Raw genomic sequence first — 18,345 nt, forward strand, 5'->3', positions numbered from 1 at the left:
ACCTCTCAATTTTCAAATGTAATGTTGATTTAGCTTTCAGTGCACTTCCTGTGCAAGCCATACCCTTGTATTCCTCGCTCTGTTCTATGACCTTTGTATGTCATGATATGCCTGTGCTGTACACAAAACAAAACAGTTCACTATACCTAGGTACATGTGATAATAATAAAACTAATCAAATCAAAAATCGCATTGGAAGAATAGTATATTCGGGTTAACGTTACATGTTAAATTTATTTCCAAAAATAAGTAATTAGAGAGAGAAGCAAAGAGCAGGCATAACTGGGTCTATTAACAAGCTGCAATGAGTGGTGTGCCACAGGAGTTGGTGAGGGGGCCCTCAACTGTTTACAATTTGTATCAATTACTTTAATGAAATGTGCATTTGCCTTCAGAGATAATGGGAACCACAGATGCTGGAGAATCCAAGATGACAAAGTGTGGAGCTGGAAGAACACAGCAGGCCAAGCAGCATCTGAGGAGCAGGAAAGCTGACACTTCGGGCCTAGACCCTTCATCAGAGAGGGCCTCTCTGATGAAGGGTCTAGGCGCGAAGCGTCGGCTTTTGTGCTCGTGGGGTGCATTTGCCTTATTTGCTAACAACACAATGACAGGTAGGAAAGTAGGTGGCGAAGCTGCCAAAGATAAAGATGGTTTAAGTGAATGCGGCAAATGGAGAATGAGGTGTGACATTGTGAAAGTGCCCATTTTTCAATGGGAGAATTTAAGAAAGAGACATCAGAGTGGTGAGAGATTGTAGAGTTCTGAGTTACAGAGGGATTTGAAAGACACAAATTGTGAAAGATTGGTTTGCAGGTACAGGAAGTGATTAGGAAAGTTAATACATCGTCATTACAGCAGACTTTGTTGTAACAAGCACCGACAGACCAGCACTCCAGACAAACCCGATAAAATTATTTGCCTCAAATACCATCAAGTTGTCTGTTCAATGACAACTTATTTACCTCGATGTAAATACACTTGTCGCTCAATCGAACAGCTGCACTAAATGTAGGCTGCTTCAATTTTGTGTCAATTTCTCCTCAAATACCAGGATCTCCGCGATTTCTGAGTCATCAGTTATGGGTGTGAGTGAGAAGGCTCTGTGTCGTTCAGTTTTATTTAAGGCAAGGCCTCATTGTTGTTTGAGTGATTTTAGCCATAAATAAAGCATAACAATGGTCTCGGCCCGGAACGTCAGCTTTTGTGCTCCCAAGATGCTGCTTAGCCTGCTGTGTTCATCCAGCTCCACACTTTGTTATAACAATGGTGTGTATTCTCCACTGCATTGTGTTTCCATTACTTAATGTGCGCATTTACATTGATTGTATGTGGACCACTTGATAGTCTGGAGTATTTGATCGACCAGCATATTCCTGCTCCCAGAATGGTAAAAAGTTTGCAGTATTTATTGTGAAGGGAATTGATTTACAGAAGTAGGAAGGTTATGATTCAGTTATACAGGGTACTTGTGGCGCACCTCTGGAATACTGTGTACAGTACTGGTCACATTACTTAAGAAAGGATGCACACCTATTAGAGACAGCTGCATGAAGGTTCCTGAAACTAACACCAGGGTTGAAGAAGGGTCTAGGCCTGAAACGTCAGCCTTCCTGCTCCTCTGATGCTGCTTGGCCTGCTGTGTTTGTCCAGCTCCACACTGTGTTATACCAGGAACTGTAGCTGACAGTGAAAGGAAAAACAAACTAGGCTTGTATCAAGATTAGAAAAGAGATGGCTTGATTGAAACATTTATGATCCTGAGAGATCTTGACCAGAATCGTTTTTGGAGGATGTTTCCTCTTGCGGGAGAGTCCAGGATTAGGGTTCAGTATTTAAAAATGAGGGGTTGCACAGATGAGGTAAATCATTTTTTTTCATTTGAGGGCTTTCTTCCTGAAATGATAATGGAAGTTGAGTCCATGAGTATTTTTTACGGCAGAAGCAGATAGCTTCTTGATAAATATCACAAGGTTGAAAGGTTATCAGAGGCAGGTGGGAATGTGGATTTGAGGTGACAGTCAGATCAGCTGTCACCTTATTGAATAGTGGGGGAGTCTCAATGGGCTGAATGGCCTACTCCTGATTTGTATGTGTGCACCACAAGCAACATCTAAAGGTAAGAGCTGAGTATTTACACTCAAGCCTCTACCTATCCTTTTGAGGACAAGTTTATCGCTTAAGGTTCAACTGAATGCAAACTTGATGGTGCATTTGTCCAGATTAGTACTGCTGCCTTACAGCCCCAGAAACCTGGCTTTGACTCCATTGGGTGACTGTCTGTGAGAAGATTGCATATTCTCCCCATGTCTGCATGGGTTTCCTCACACAATGCAAAGATGTGCAGGTTGGGGTAGATTGGCCATGCGAAATTGTCCAGGGATGGGTAAGCTACATGGGTTAGCCATGGGAAATGCAGGGTTACAGGGACAGCGTAGCTGGGTGCAACTGTGCCGAATGTTCCTTGGAGGTCGGCATGGACTTGATGGGCCAAATGGCCTGCTTCCACAGTGTAGGGATTCTATGATTCTGATCAGGACTTCAGCTCTGGCAACTCAAAGTTTCGTGGATGAGCTTCATTTAAATCAGCAGATTTTTATGTGGGCTATGTTTCAAACCTGGTCCAGCTTATTATTAGTCCAGCACAGGCTAGTGTAGGACATAATTCACCTGTTTATCTCTCTTCCTACATTACAGACAAAGACGAGTGTCTGTCTGATCCATGTGGGCCCAATACAAGTTGCCGCAACACTGAAGGAAGTTTTTACTGCACTTGTAATCGAGGGTTTTACTCAGCATCTATCGATCGTCAGTTTGCTGGTAAAAACCAGTCCTACTGTAAAGGTGAGTACAATTTCAGATTGAGTCAGAAGTCAAGTGACAAAGGAGCAGTGCTATGAAAGCTTGTGATTTCAAATAAGCCTGTTGGAATATAGCCTGGTGGCATGTGACGTCTGGCTTTGCCCACTTTCTATGGGTTTCACCCACTTCCCAATTGCTTTATTATTCTCATTGGCTGCCCTTGCCCCTGTCCTGAACAACTCCTGTCCCTGGACATATCGATGTTACCCATTACGCTATTCAATCCAGAAGGATGCAGACTCTGAAATCCAGGATTACTTAACATTTCTGGATTTCCTTCCAGATTACAATGAGTGTGAGACGACTACAACAACATGCGGAAATAACGCAAACTGCCATAACAGTGCAGGAAGTTTCTATTGTACATGCCATGAAGGATTTGCCCGAGCAAATGGTGAAAGGACATTTACTGGATATGGAAAAGGGTGTCAAGGTAAGATTATCATTGTGCTGATTCACTTTAAAAATTGTCATCTTAAAGGCTACTTGGAAAGTTTATTTCTGACTTGAAACTTCTGAGACTTTTCTTTTCGCCCCAAATTTCTGTTCAGGGTGTTATGACACATCTCTAGAATTTAAATCCGATCTCCTGGTGCAGAAGTACAGGCACACTGCACCACAAGACACACGAGGCAGCAACGATATATTTCTGCATCAAACTTTTTAGTGATGATATTACACACCTCTGGAGCAGGTGGGATTGAGGCTAGGGCACTACCAAAATCCCACAAGAACCCTTAACAATTGCTGGATCTAAACTAGAAGGGACAATTGCTAACAGATAACCTCTTAACTACATTGTCACCATTTCAGAATTACTCCCGCACTAAATGAGCTCATCTTCTCAACCTTGCTGTCCAGCAGCTTTCTGAGAGACCATTTTGTTAGGGTAGTTTGTACAAAATTAGACAAGAAAGATTGACATCGGTTAAATTCTCCTAATGATAGTGTGAATCCCATACAATTTTACGGCAAATATTCTTAAAGGGTAGTCACTGTGGTCAGAGATGGCAGCATACTGAGTACAGTTTTCAATGGTTGTAAAACAAAACTAATGGGTATTTTGGGGCAAGGAGGAAGGTTTCTAATGGGGTTTCCCCCATGTTTGGTATTGGGAATTTTGCATTCCTGATGTATATTAATGATCAGGATCATGGTATGAAGGTGACAACAATCTCTCAGTTAGTAATGACACGACTAAACAACACTCCCTCAGTCTGAGATAGTAGGAACTGCCGGTGCTGGAGCCTGAGATAACAGTGTGGAGCTGGAGGAACACAGCAGACCAGACAGCCTCAGAGGAAAGCTGACCTTTGTTGGGACCTCTCTGAAGAAACTCCTTTCTGTATTCCTCCAGCTCCACGCTGTGTTAACCCCCTGAGTCTGGCCTGAGGTGTCAGTCTTCACACTGAACAACACTCCCTCAATCAGAAATAATGGGAACTGCAGATGCTGGAGAATTCGTGATAACAAAGTGTGAAGCTTCACACTTTGCACTCCCTCAGTCTACACTAAGGTGTCAATCCAGACATTGTACAACTCTCCCTCAATCTAGGAGCAAATTACTGCAGATGCTGGAATCTGTTTTGTAAAAAAAATGCTGGAGATCACAATGGGTCAGGCAGCGTCCGTGAAGAGAGCCTGGATGACTCAACACTCCAACACCACTCCCCACCCCATGATTGCACCCCACCCCATAAGAGCCGTCTAAACTCAAAACACTACCTTGCTTTCTCTCCACGGATGTTACCTGACCCATTGTGATCCCCAGCATTCTATGTTTTTTCTCCCTCAGTCTGTACTGATGTGATAACCTACATGTTGTACAACACTCCCCCAGGCTGTAGTGCGCTGTCAGCCCTGAAACAACTGTCTCTCAGCCTGTGCCATGGCGTTGGTCTAGACACTGAGCTCAGGACTTTTGAGCAGGACCTAAGCTACAAGAGGCTGACAGAGCGGTCATAAAGCTAACGACCGAGAAATGAATGACGTATATGTGGTAAAATGCATGTCTCGCATTTCCCTTTGACAAATAGCCTTAACATGCAAAATTCTAACAATTATCTGAAAGACTGTCTAAGCATCTATTAAACTTGGTTTAACATGTCAGTCCGATTTTTAAAAAAGCCCTGATATCACTTCTCCGTCACGGAGAGGGAAGGACTTGTCCTGAATTTGTTAGTTTTCAAGAACTAGGGCATTGCAAAGTGTTTTACAGTCAGTTAAATTCTTTTGAAGTATAGTTACTGTCAGAAACTGTAAATAATTTGCATACTGCAAGTTTGCACCCAAACAGAGAGCTTGATTTTTTTGTTGAGCGTTGTTGATTGTGGGATCCTATTGTTGAGAAATGTTACTTTTTGCTCAGAATAAGGTATTCTCTGTCCTTCTGAATGGGGAAAGGGAGCCTCAGTTTAATATCTCTCTCTCTCTCTCTCTCTCTCTCCTGTCAATGTGCAGCACTAGCCCTTCAACACCAGCCTTGATTTAGGACTGTGATTATAATACTGATTGAATGAACTCTAGTGGTGATGGCACTTCTTCACTCCTGCCCTGGAACTGAACAGAAAATAACATGACAAAGTGTGAAGCTGGATGAACACAGCAGGCCAAGCAGCATCTCAGGAGCACAAAAGCTGACGTTTCGGGCCGAGACCCTTCATCAGATGACCTCTCTGATGAAGGGTCTGGGCCTGAAATGTCAGCTTTTGTGCTCCTAAGATGCTGCTTGGCCTGCTGTGTTCATCCAGCTTCACACTTTGTTATCTTGGATTCTCCAGCATCTGCAGTTCCCATAATCACCGAAAATAAAATGAGATCAAATTGCATCTTGCACACTTAATTCCAGATTTATGGCCTGCCTCTCCCTGATGCAGATCAGAATTGACCCTGATGTTTCTTTGAATGTTTTTAAGCTGGGTTTCAAACATTATGCTACATTGTACAGCCTTTGACTGACCTTAAGCTTGAATCACATTGTATGCTGCTGGAAAGGCACACATGTTGGGGGACCTGAACAAAACATCATCAACAGCACAGCGACAAACATGTGCTCCCTTCACCGCCGACACTCGGTGGCAGCAGTATGCACAATCTACAAGATGTGCTGCAGAAATTCACCAAAGATCCTCAGACAGCACCTTCCGAACCCATAACCACTTTCATCTAGAAGGGCAAGAGCATCAGATACTTGGGAACACCACCCCCTGCAAGTTCCCCTCCAAACCACTCACTATCCCCGGCTTGGGAATATTCAGTGTTGCTGTGTAAAAGTCTGGAAACTCCCTCCCTAACTGTGCTGGGAGTCTACCCACACTCTCTGTACTGCAATGGTTCAAAATGGCAGCTCACCACCACTTTCTCAAGGTGCAGCTAGGGACGGGCAATAAACGCTGGACCCAGTGAAAACCACAGCAGCTGAGTGAAGTTAAAAAATGCCCTGTTATTGCTGCATTCATCAGGACAGTTGTGAGAAAGGCAAATTTCATATGAACAAAACAATTAGCACAACAAAAGAAAGGGTAATAATTAAAAACCGAAAGAACTGCGGATGCTGTAAATCAGAACATAAACGGAAATTGCTGGAAAAGCTCAGCAGGTCTGGCAGCATCTATGAAGGGAAAAACAGAGTTAACGTTTCGGGTCTGGTGACCCTTCCTCAGAACTGATGGTGTTTGGGAAAACGTCAGTTTATATGCAGCAAATAGGGAGGTGGGTGGGGTAGGGAGTAAGGAAAATGATTGTTTTCCAGATTGACACCGATCAGCTTTGATAACACCATGCAATAAAAGGAATAAAGATCCCAGAAATTCCAGAAAAACGTGCAAAGCCTGAAAGTATCCCTGTCATTTGCAGAGAACTAGTCCCCATATTGTTTCTACCAAATGTAAATGAAATGGGTGACGAGTTTAGAGAGAGAGTGGTGCAGTCTCTCAGTGGTTAGCACTGCTGCCTCACAGTACCAGGGACACTCAGGTGACTGTCTGTGTGGAGTTTGCACATTCTCCCTGTGTCTGTGCTGGTTTCCTTTCGCTGCTCCAGTTTCCTCCCATCAACTAAAGATGTGCGGATTACACGGATTGGCCATGAGAAATTCTCCAAGGATGTGTAAGCTAGGTGAGTTCGTCAAGAAAATGCAGGGTTATAGGGTAGGGAGTGTGTCTAGGTGTGATGCTGTTCAGAGGTCAGTGTGGACTTAGAGGGCCGAATGGCCTGCTTCCACACTGTCGGGATTTTAAGTTTGATGTATCATCTGGAGACATGCATGATACAAATAAACTAGAAAGCCTACTTCACAAAGTTTTAACAAAGCACGGTTTAAATGTCTCAGCTTCAAGATATCTACCGCCTTTTGTGATACTTTGTTCAATCTGATTTTCGTATACTTCATCTTCTCCTGCTATTTTTGTTCAGTTTCACCTTGACATTAGGATAGCGCAACTTGAACTTAACAAGAAAAAACTCATTATAATTTACACTTCCAGGTTCTATTAAGAATTTGCTTTCATCATGTGGACATCCAGAGTTAGTGAAGTTGCAGAGGGACCTTTATGTAATGAGCATAACATTGTGTGCATCCTGCACTGTGGGTGGCGGCAGCCACTTGCTCACAGCACACAGAGTGATCAGATTCCGTTCTCTGTTGCAGATGTTGACGAATGTCACTCCAGTCCATGTGGTTCTCATGCCAACTGTACAAACACAGTGGGGAGTTATAGCTGCACGTGTGACCCTGGCTTTATATCAGCTGGAGGGAGCAGAATGCATCACACCAATACATGTATCAGTAGGTGCTTTACCTTTTTTTTCTGTAATGTCTATCTGTCTTTCCTTTTCCTTTCCCTCAGTACAGAGCAGTAAGCCCTCGTTTAAGGTTGTACTATTTCACTTTAACATCAGTCTGTTGAAGTCATTTCCTTGAGTATTCCCAGTTTTTCTTTTAATGTTGTTACCTTTGTGAGCATGTTGGTGCCTTTTCCCATTCCCTGACATTTGGGTTCCAGCTTCTCCCTGCTCCCTGCATCCAATTATTGGCCTCTCTCTGCTCCCCTTCCTCTGAGATATGGACCCTACCACTGCACCCCCCTCTTCTGTGATATGGACACTCCCCACTGCCCACTCTCCTGTATATGGACTCTACCACTTCCCACTTCCCACCACCCATGAAATGGACTCTCCCTATTCCCCGCTGTCCAAGATATGGACATTCCCACTCCCCATTCTCCAGCTTATGGACTTTACCACACCTCCCACCCCCAACCCTGAGCTATGAATCTCCCTATTCTCCTCCCTCTGAAACATAAACTTTCTCACTTCCCATCCTCCAAGGTGTGGAGCCTCCCCACTCCAGCCCCTCTGAAATACAGATCCTCCCATTAGCACATCCACCCCACTCTGAGATAAGGACTCTCCCTACTCCCGAGTTGCTATCTCTATACTCTCCTTGGCTCATTCACTCACCGATTGCCTCTCATTGGCTTGCATCTCCATTCAACATCTAGAGTTGATCCGAAACTGGATCTGCCATATCGCAGGAGAGCAAGTCCTACTCTGGGAAAATTCAGCGATGCACTCAATTCCCCAACAAGAGAGCGGAATTTGAGAATGATTAGATCAGCCACGATCTCATTGGAGCAGACCCGATGGGCTGAATGGCCTACACTTGCTCCTATGTCTTATGTTCTCACAGTAGCACAGTACAGGCTCCAAGCTCCATACTGTGCAGCTATTTAATAAACCTTTAAGGAGCCAGATTTGCTCATATTGTAACGCCCTGGTTCCACTCCTTGCCTGGTGAACATCAACAACTTGCATGGCCATAGACCCCTTGAAGGTGCTGAGTGTCCGACCACTCTCAAGCGTTGCCTGTCAGGTCAGGCAAAGTGAATCCTCAGGGAGCTTCCCCCCCTGCAAGAGGCCACCAACAACGCTTTACCACCTTGCATTTGGCATAGCACAATGTCTCGTACTTCCTCTGGTTCTCAGGCTCTATCGAAAAGCCTGGGGAACTGTCAGAGCAGAGCAGAAACAGGTTGCTCAATCTTCCGTCTCAATTTTAATGCCAAGACCAGCTGCCTCACACAGGAGTTAGGGGGTTCACGTATATAATTGTTTGATGTTCGCATCATAGAAAGATAGATTTGCTAAGAAAGCTTGACTTCAATGCTCTGATGTTTAACCACATGAGTCAGTACCTCATGTTGAGGTTGTCCAGGATGTTGGTGAGGCCTCTAATGCAGTACTGTGTCCGGTTCTGATCACCCTGCTATAGGAAGGACGCTGTGAAGCTGAAGAGGGCTCAGAAAAGATTTACCAGGACGTTGCTGGGAATGGAGGGTTTGAGTTATAAGGAGTGGCTGGATAGACTGGGACATTTTTCACTGGAGCGTGGGAGGCTGAGGGGTGACCTTATAGAGGTTTATAAAATCACGAGAGGCATAGATAAGGTGAATGGCAGGGGTCTTTTCCTCAGGGAGGGGAATTTCAAAACTAGGGGAGAGTTTTTTTAAAGTGAAAGGAGAAGGATTTACAAAAAACATGAGGGGCATTTTTTTTACACAGAGTGGTTTGTGTGTGGAATGCACTTGTAGACTAAGGGGTGGATGTGGGCACAGTTACAACATTTAAAAGACATTTAGATAAGTACATGAATAAGAGTTTGGAGGGTTAGGGGCCAGTATGAGGCAGGTGGGACCGGTTTAGTTTGGGAACATGGTTGCACTGAAAGACCTGTTTCTGTGCTGTATGATTCCATGATTTTTGAACTCTGAGTTAAAATCCCACACACTCCCACAACAGACCCAACGTAAAAAATAACTGAAAATTGAAAATCACCAAAAACAGGGATGAGGAGATTTTTATTTGCTTTCAGAGGGATCTGGGTGTCTTTAGAATTCATTTCACTGAAAGACAGTGAAAATGAGGATTTTGAAACTTTTAAAGACAGGTAGATATATACTTGAAATGCAAGGGAGGCAGTGGAGAAAAGCGGGATCAGTTTGGAGAGATCAGATCAGCCATGATCTTGTTGAATGGTAGAGTGGCTTGAGGGAGCTAGAGTTTTCTACATTGATTCCTAGCATGGCAGGACTGATGTATGAGGAAAGACTGAATTGTTTAGCACTACATTCACTGGAGTTTAGAAGAATGTGGAGAAATCTCATAGAAAGTTCTGTGTTAAATTCTAACAGGACTAGACAGGGTAAGGATGATCAGGGAGTTCAGACCTGTGGTCACAGCCTAAGGATACTGAATGAAACATTCAGGACTGAAATAGAGTCACAAAGTCATACAGCATGGAAACAGACCCTTCAGTCCATCTAGTCCATGCTGACCATAATCCCAAACTAAACTAGTCAAAACTGTCTGCACTTGGCTCATATCCCACCAAACACTTCTTACTCCTGTACATATCCAAATGTCTTTCAAACATCATAACTGTATCTGCGCCCACGACTTCCTCTGGGAACTTCATTCCACACAGAAACTACCTTCTGCATGAAATATAAAGTCGCCCCAACCCCCATGTCTTTTTAACGTCTTTCTCCTCTTGCCTTAAAAATATGTTCCCTAGTCTTGAAATGAGGAGAAATGTCTACACCCAGAGAGTGGTGAGCCTGTGGAATTCTCTCTCATAGGAAGCAATGGAGGCCAAAATATTAAATGTTTTCAAGAAGGAGTTTGATGTAATTCTAATGACTAAAGGGGGGAGAAAGAGGGAACAGGGGACTTTGAGTTGAATGATCAGCCACGATCCTATTGAATAGTGGAGCAGGCTCGAAGGGCTGAATGGCCAACTCCTGCTTCTACTTTCAATGTTTACTAGACCCCTGCACCCTCTTCCCTTTGACACAGCCATTCCCATGTGTCAAACCCATGCCGATATTGGTGATAGTATGATTTGGAGAGCAGCACTACAGAGAGAAAGTGCTCACTAACATTGCTCACAGGTCCAAAGATTGTCCACCCTGTACACAGCACAGCTCAAATACTATCGAAAGATGTTTGGCTGAACCTCATCAGAATATTCCATGAAACCCTGTTTCCAGAGAACACACAGTGGCGATAACTAATATACATTTGTGGGGCACTTTTAATTATGCCAGACAAAACATGCCAGTTCAGGTAATATTAGACAACTTGATGAAAAAGATGTTTTCCTGGAGTGTTCAAAAGGACAAAAGCAAAGGTGGAGATGCAGAAAAGTATAGGGAGGGGATTCCAGAGTTCAGGACCCAGACAGCTGAAAGCGAAGTCACCAAGCCACCACAGATGCTCTGTAGCAGCAGTGTGTACCATCTACAAGATGCACTGCAGAAATTCACCAACGCAACTTCAAACCCACGACCACTTCCATCCAGAAGGACAAGAGCAGCAGATACAATGGAACACCACCGTCTGCAAGTTCCCCTCCGAGGCACTCACCATCCTGACTTGGAAAAAGATTGCCATTCCTTCAGTGTCGCTGGGTCAAAACCCCGGAATTCCCTCCCTAAGGGTATTGTGGGTCTGCCTACAGCATATGGACTGCAGCAGTTCAAGAAAGCAGGGACAACTAGGGAGCTGAGCCAGCCGTCAATGCTAATGTCTCACGCGGGAGTAAGTTTTCAAAAATATTGGATTGATTTAAAATTTGGGATATTGAAGAGCTAGTATCTGGAGGAGTGTGGGTATCTAACTGGGCTGTAGGGCTGGAGGACATTACAGAGAACAACTTGCATTCCTGTTGTGCCTTTGAGACAGCATAATGTCCCAAAACATCAGGACCCGGGGCAAAATTTGACATTGAACTACGTGAGGAGCCTTCAGGCCAGGCCACGCGAGATAGATCTGAAGGACAGTGTGTCCCTGTCAATACTGGCTCCTCTTCTATATACAAAGTTTTCTCCTTTAGCACGAATCCAGCACATTCTGATGCAACTGCTTACGGAAGTGTAGGGAGAATTATTGATAGTTTTTGGACACAGGAAATTAGGAAAAATGATAACATCCTGCTGAAGTTCACCCTTCTGTTTGCCTCCCAAGAATTTGACTGCTCTTCTGATGAAATTGCCAAATGTTCCCGTGTAGCCATGGAGATGGAGTCGATGCAGGTAGGTTGCCATGGTCACCGTGGCATTTTCTGACCATCCTGAAGATGTGGGTCCTCAATGTCATCTCCTTGCCAGTTTTGCAGCACATCCTGTCTCCCTGATGTTGCTCAGAGCAAACCGAAGATGACACCAGTCTCTCAGTGAACAAAGGGTTTATTTACATGTGTTTTACAGCACCTACACTGTTTTTTTTAAAATATAGAATCCCTACAGTGTGGAAACAGGCCCTTCAACCCAACAAGTCCACACTAACCCTTGAAGCATCCTACCCAGACCCATCTCCCTTATAACCCACCAAGCCTACACATCTATGGGGTAATCTAGCACGGCCAATCCACCCTGACCTGCACATCTTTGAGCTGTGGGAGGAAACCGGAGCACCCGGAGGAAACCCAAACAGACGCAGGGAGAATGTGCAAACTCCGCACAGACAGTTGCCTGAGGGTGGGATCGAACCCGGGTCCCTGGCGCTGTGAGGCTGCATTGCTAACCACTGAGCCACTGAGCTGCCCTCACTCTGTTACGAACACTCAGATTTTCACCACAATGCAGATCAGACTCCATCCAATCCAGTCTGAAAATGGTAAAGGCAATCCCAAGGCTTCCCATCCCGAACACAATGACATTTTCAATTTCCAGGATCAGGAATGGAGTGAGGCCAGGTTTGCTGTTGCATAGAGGCAACTGGCCATTGAAATCTCTGATTAGCTCCACTCGTGAGGGTTATCTAGGGTGGGGGATTTCGAGGCCAGGGGGCATATTTTTAAGCTGAGAGGAGGAAGATTTTAAAAAGACGTGAGGAGCTGTTTTCTATTTGTATGCAGAGTTTGTGTGTGGAATGTAGCGCCAGAGGGTGTGGTGGGTGTAGGTTACAATAGCAACGTTTAAAAGGCATTTAGAGAAGTACATGAATAGGAAAGGTTTGGAGGGATATGGGCCAAGCACAGGCAGGTGGGGCTAGTATAGTTTGGGAATAGGGTCAGCACAGGCTGGTTGGACCGAAGGGCCTGTTTCCGTGCTATATAACTCTGAAGTGAGATTCAGACACATCACAGCATAGAATACTGAATATGGATTTAAGATCCCCGAGGAGCTTTCTGGATTTGTTTTGTTTGCTGATGGCCCCTGTGGAGAACGAGGACACTCGTATGGATATTGTCCTGGGATGCATTTGGTGGGGAGACCTGTGCCAGGCACCCCAAGTTGGAGCTGGGTGTGGGAGGGATACCCTTAGGGTATTGTTAGCGGTAAAACAGGATTGTGCTTAAGAGGACCGTAAGTCCCCTGGTGTGTCAATCCTGTCAAGAACTGTCAAAATGTATTTTCACAAATGGATTTTTTTTCCTCAATGGAGTGCAGACGACAGTATAGTACTTGAAGTAATACTAGTGAGGACCCAGGTTTGATTCCAGCCTCAGGAGACGGGGGGTTTGCACATTCTCCCCATGTCTGCGTGGGTTTCCTCCCACAGTCCAAAAATGTGCAGGTTAGGGTGGATTGGCCATGCTAAATTGCCCCATGGCTTCCAGGGCATGTGCAGGTCAGTTAGGTTAGCCATTGGAAACGCTAGGTTACAGTGATAGTGTCGAGTGCTGGATCTGAGCTGGATTCTCCTCTTTGGAGGGTCGGTGTGGATTCGATGGGCTGAATAACGTCTGTCCACGTTGTAGGGATTGTACGATTTGTCCCCTGTGGGTGGGGTGAGTGCGTACTAGATGTGCAGGCATTGGTAGTCAATGGGGAAAGGGTGGAATAATAGGCTGGCATGGTCTGGCACTAGAACGACACATGATTATGAAGAGGGGTGACCAGGGGGCATGGATTAATAGGGGTTGGTCTGGATGGGAGCACCTCCACAGAAAGTTCCCACAAAACTATAAGGGTCGGATCATTAGTTTTTTGAGGGATAAGCATTCTCCATGACAACCAGGAGAACTCCCTAATTATTTTTAGGAATAATGCCAGCGGGTAGCTCTTGCTTCCACTTGAGAGAGGATGGTGGCTTGACTTGGCATCTCACCTGATGTTCAGCGCACCTGGCAATGCAGCACTCTCTGCGTACTGCACTGGAGACTCCATTTCGTACTCAGGTCCTTGGATTCAGGGGAGGGATCTACACTGAGCTACAACTGACTCAAGGACATCGATGAGGCCAGTTTTTGAATACTGCTTTCATTTCTGGTCTCTCTGCAAGAGGAAGGGTGTTATGAAACTTGAAAGGGTTCAGAAAAGACTTACAAGGAAATTGCCAGGTTTGGAGGGTTTGAGCTTTAGGGAGAGGCTGAATAGGCTGGCTCTATTTTCCCTGGAGTGTCAGACGCTGAGGGGTTGTTTGGTTCGTTTTCAGAGACCCTCACGGACTTGCTGTAACAACAAGACACTGACGTTTTTCGAAAAACACAAATCCTTTATTGCAAATCAAGTACAAGCTGTGAAGAATCACTGCACTCAACCCGGCACAGAGTGCAGAGTCTCATAAGCAATTCTCCCCGAGCAGCGGACAGTCCCTGCTTTTTATACTTTACCAAGTGAATAATACATAAAGCAATTTTACATCTCACAATGGCATGATACATGAAACAATCACTACAACAGACGATGGCATGATACAAAACAATTACTACATTTAAAACATAAAGAGAGTAGGATATAGTATCGATCGTTCACAAAGTGACAGGAGGCGATATCAAGTTGTTAACGTGACAGATTGTAATTTCAAGCTGCCGAAGCGTCTGGCTGGAACAAAAGTCAGTGCCCTGGCCCCTTTGTCAGGAACAGAAGTTACACACTTCAGAAGTCTCACACCTTTACAAATGGTCCTCACTTAACCTTATTTGAGACAGTTTCCACATACCCCTGTGCAGGAAGATAAAGATTTGCGCAGTTTAACTCTATTTCTATTCAGGCAGGAAGCTTAAGGCAGTGTCTGCATCCATATGCGTAGGAAGATAAGGAGTTACAAAGTTTTACACCTAATTTCTAACTGGGCAGAAAGTTTTAAGGCAGTGTCTGCATGCCTATGTGTAGGCAGATAAAGGACACTAATTTCTAGAAATATAGAAATCAATGGGATGCTATCCCAATAACATCTCAGGGTGACCTTATAGACATTTTGTAAAATCATGAAAGGCATGGATAGAGTGAATAGCCAAGGTATCTTTCCGCAGGGTAGGCGAGTTCAAAACTTGAGAGCTTAGGTTTAAAGTGAGAAGGAAAAGATTTAAAAGGGACTTAAAGGGTAACATTTTCACACAGAGGGTGGTCCGTGTATGGAATGAGTTGCCAGAGGAAGTGGTGGAGGCTGGTACAATTACAGTATTTAAAAGGCACCTGGGTGGGTATCTGAATAGGAAGGGTTTAGAGGGATATGGGTGAAATGTTGGCAAATGGGGCTAGATTAATTTAGAATATTTGGTCGACATGGATGAGTTTCTGTGCTGTAAGACTCTATGACTGTATTTTGAGATAGTATTTAGTTAATGAGGCTGACATCATTTGATGCCTCTATTGATATCAGTTGATTCTGGAGGTTGAGGGTGAGTACTTTAAACATTGTGACTTTTGGAAACAAAAAGTGCATCATGTTTCACCTCATTCATGGTAGTGGGTTAGACGAACCAGGACCATGAGACCATGAGATAGAGGAGGCCATTCTCACAGAATCATAGAATCCCTACACTGAGGAAGCAGGCCATTCGTTCCAGCGAATCCACACCAACCCTCCAAAGGGCATCTGATCGAGACCCAGTGCCTTTACCCTATCCCTGTTACCCTACATTTCCCATGGCTAACCTGCACATCCCTGGACACTATGGGGCAACTTAGCATGGCCAATCCATCTACCCTGCACATCTTTGGGCTGTGGGACGAAACTGGAGCACCCAGAGGAAACCCATTCTGCCTATCCTTCTGGCGTGCCATCTTGAATTGGAACTAGATCACTGTCCCTTCTTTATCACCTGTTGGATCTTCGAAGCTGTGAGCCAGCAGTGCTGTGGGAGCACTCTCATAAGACGGGCCAGCATGGTGGTCTTCCAGAGATGCATGGCGGTCTCTCAGCCTGGCATGGTCTCAGCATGGACTTCTGGTTTTAAGGTGATTCCAGAGCGATCTCCTGGCATTGTGGACCCTGATGCTCAGCCCAGTGCGGACTGGAGTCTAGGCCCATTGCGGACTGGAGCCCACTCTGGGTCAGGCTGAAAGACTGCTATGTTAGGCCATGAGGCACCTTGTTGGGTTCATGCTGAGGCTGGAAATTCTGAGGTCGCAAGGCTTCTTTTAACAAAAAAAAGAGAATTTAAGGCAAAGATTGGCACTCAACAATGGAACTGGTGTTGGCGCAGTGGATTGAATGGGACCTTTCTGTGCGCTGAGAATTCTCTGATTCTGTGCCTGTGGATTGAAGAGGTTTGACAAACAAGTCCGACTTTATACACAAACAACGTTTCACTCTCAAGTTTGCATGCAGGAAATACCTGCCCGTGGCAGGTGAGGTAAAAATGCCAAGCACTGTCAGCTTCAGAAAAGCAATGGGTTTTGCTCAAAAGTAACAGTGAAAGCCAGTAAAGAAACTTGCATCCACTTGTCATTTCTGATGATGTGGTTTGTAACCGCGGTCTCATTGGACATTTCGAACCACGGAGATGTCACGGAAGGAATGAATGTTTCGCACCTCTGAAGTTCTACATAAACCACCCACACAGAGTAATTCTCACCCACGAGGAGAACAAAGGAAACAGGAACAGGGCCATCATTAGACATCACGGTGTGCTTTGATGAAAAAGTGATAAGGTTTCACATGTGATTAACGATGATTGAATCAGAAAGGAGAAGCTCAGAGGAGATTCCAAACTGAAGACGCAAATGAATTTCTTCTCAGAGGGGAGTATCTCAGAATTCTCTATCCCAGAAACCTGTGGAGACGAGGAGTATTTAATGAGGAAGGAGATAGGCTTTTTCCTCCCTAGAATCATGGAACCCCCACATTGCTGATAGAGGCCATTCAGCCCCTCAAATCCACACCAACCCGCCAAACAGTATCACACCCAGCCTCAGCAACCCCAACCCCCAGTGTGATTAAAATTGGGAAGCACAAAGGAAAAGGATGACAGTGAAGCAGAGTTGCCATGGAAATCTTTGTTATCATTGAATGTAGTTTGGTGCAGAGGTCTGAAACTAAATACGGCTAGAGAACAAATGATGGTTATTATTTTACTTAAGGGATCATTGTGTATGTGACTGTGTTTGTGTATGAGGGTGGGTGGATTGGTGTGTGTGTGTGTGTGTGTGTGTGTGTGTGTGTGTGTGTGTGTGTGTGTGTGTGTGTGTGTGTGTGTGTGTGAGCGAGTCTGTGTGTCTGTGTCGTGGGTGGTGGGGAATCAGACAGCGACTAACCCACCTAGTCTGCATGTTCATGGACATTATGGGCAATTTAGCATGGCCAATCCAGTCAGCTTGCAAACACAGACACAGGGAGAATGTGTGAACTCCACACAGATATTTGCAGTAATGTTTGAGTCTCGTAAAAATCAAAAGAACTGCAGATGCTGTAAATCAGAAACATAAATACAATTTGCTGGGAAAGCTCAGACGATCTGGCAGTATCTGTGGAGAGATATCAGAGTTACCTTTTCAGGTCGAGTGGCTCGACTTCAGAACTGAGGAAGGGTCATTCGACCCGAAACGTTAACTCTGATTTCCCTCCACAGCTGCTGGCAATCCTGCTGAGCTTTTCCAGCAATTTCTATTCGTGTTAAAGTCTTGTGGTGTGTCAGGTGAAATAAAACTCGAGGTTCTGTCAAAGTGACTGTTAAACTCAACTGTTTAACATTCAGGAGCTCACATTTTGTCATTTAACTTTGCCCAAAGTGTTGCAACTGAGAAGTGTGTTCTAGGAAGTGGAAGCCACACAGGAGATTTTTACGGTAATATCATTCAGTTTGTGGTCTAAGCCCAGTTGATTGACAGGCAGATGGGAAAATGCCATGCTTACCCAGTCCAGTCCACTTGAAGCCCCAGTCCATTCCTAAAATGACTCATTCCCAGTGTCTGGACGATAAAGGTTGTTTCTCCGGTGCTACCATGTCCAAAGAGAAAGTTTGAAAAATAGTTTCGAGCACCATTTTTTGTTGGAAGGTCAGAAAGAAATTAAAGTCAACCAAATATGACCAGAATCATGGGGAATGGATGTAATGTTGTTACGTGGATTCAGTGCGAATACTTTTCAGATATATGACAGATTTGTAGCACGTGATGAACAGACATAAATCTACTTTATCAATCAATTAATTTACCCAGAATCCAGTCAAATGAGATCTTCCACGAGTTATTTTCTCACTATGCTTCCACCTACTTATTAAACTGGAAGGGGTTCAGAAGAGATTTACCAGGG

The 18,345-nt window shown here is 44.7% G+C and overlaps 1 protein-coding gene across 2 annotated transcripts in view; it reads left to right on the plus strand.

Annotated features, from left to right (window-relative positions):
• The window catches only part of LOC125447391 (adhesion G protein-coupled receptor E2-like), a 94,148-nt gene that overhangs the window by 27,603 nt on the left and 48,200 nt on the right, over positions 1–18,345 (plus strand). For both annotated transcript variants that reach the window (XM_059640042.1, XM_059640041.1), the window contains 4 exons: positions 2,698–2,844; positions 3,146–3,295; positions 7,511–7,648; positions 11,887–11,954. In XM_059640042.1, the coding sequence (XP_059496025.1) occupies positions 2,698–2,844; positions 3,146–3,295; positions 7,511–7,648; positions 11,887–11,954 (503 nt within the window). The remainder of the gene's footprint in view (positions 1–2,697; positions 2,845–3,145; positions 3,296–7,510; positions 7,649–11,886; positions 11,955–18,345) is intronic.

This window comes from Stegostoma tigrinum, chromosome 35 (genome assembly GCF_030684315.1).
Source record: "Stegostoma tigrinum isolate sSteTig4 chromosome 35, sSteTig4.hap1, whole genome shotgun sequence".
NCBI lineage: Eukaryota > Metazoa > Chordata > Chondrichthyes > Orectolobiformes > Stegostomatidae > Stegostoma > Stegostoma tigrinum.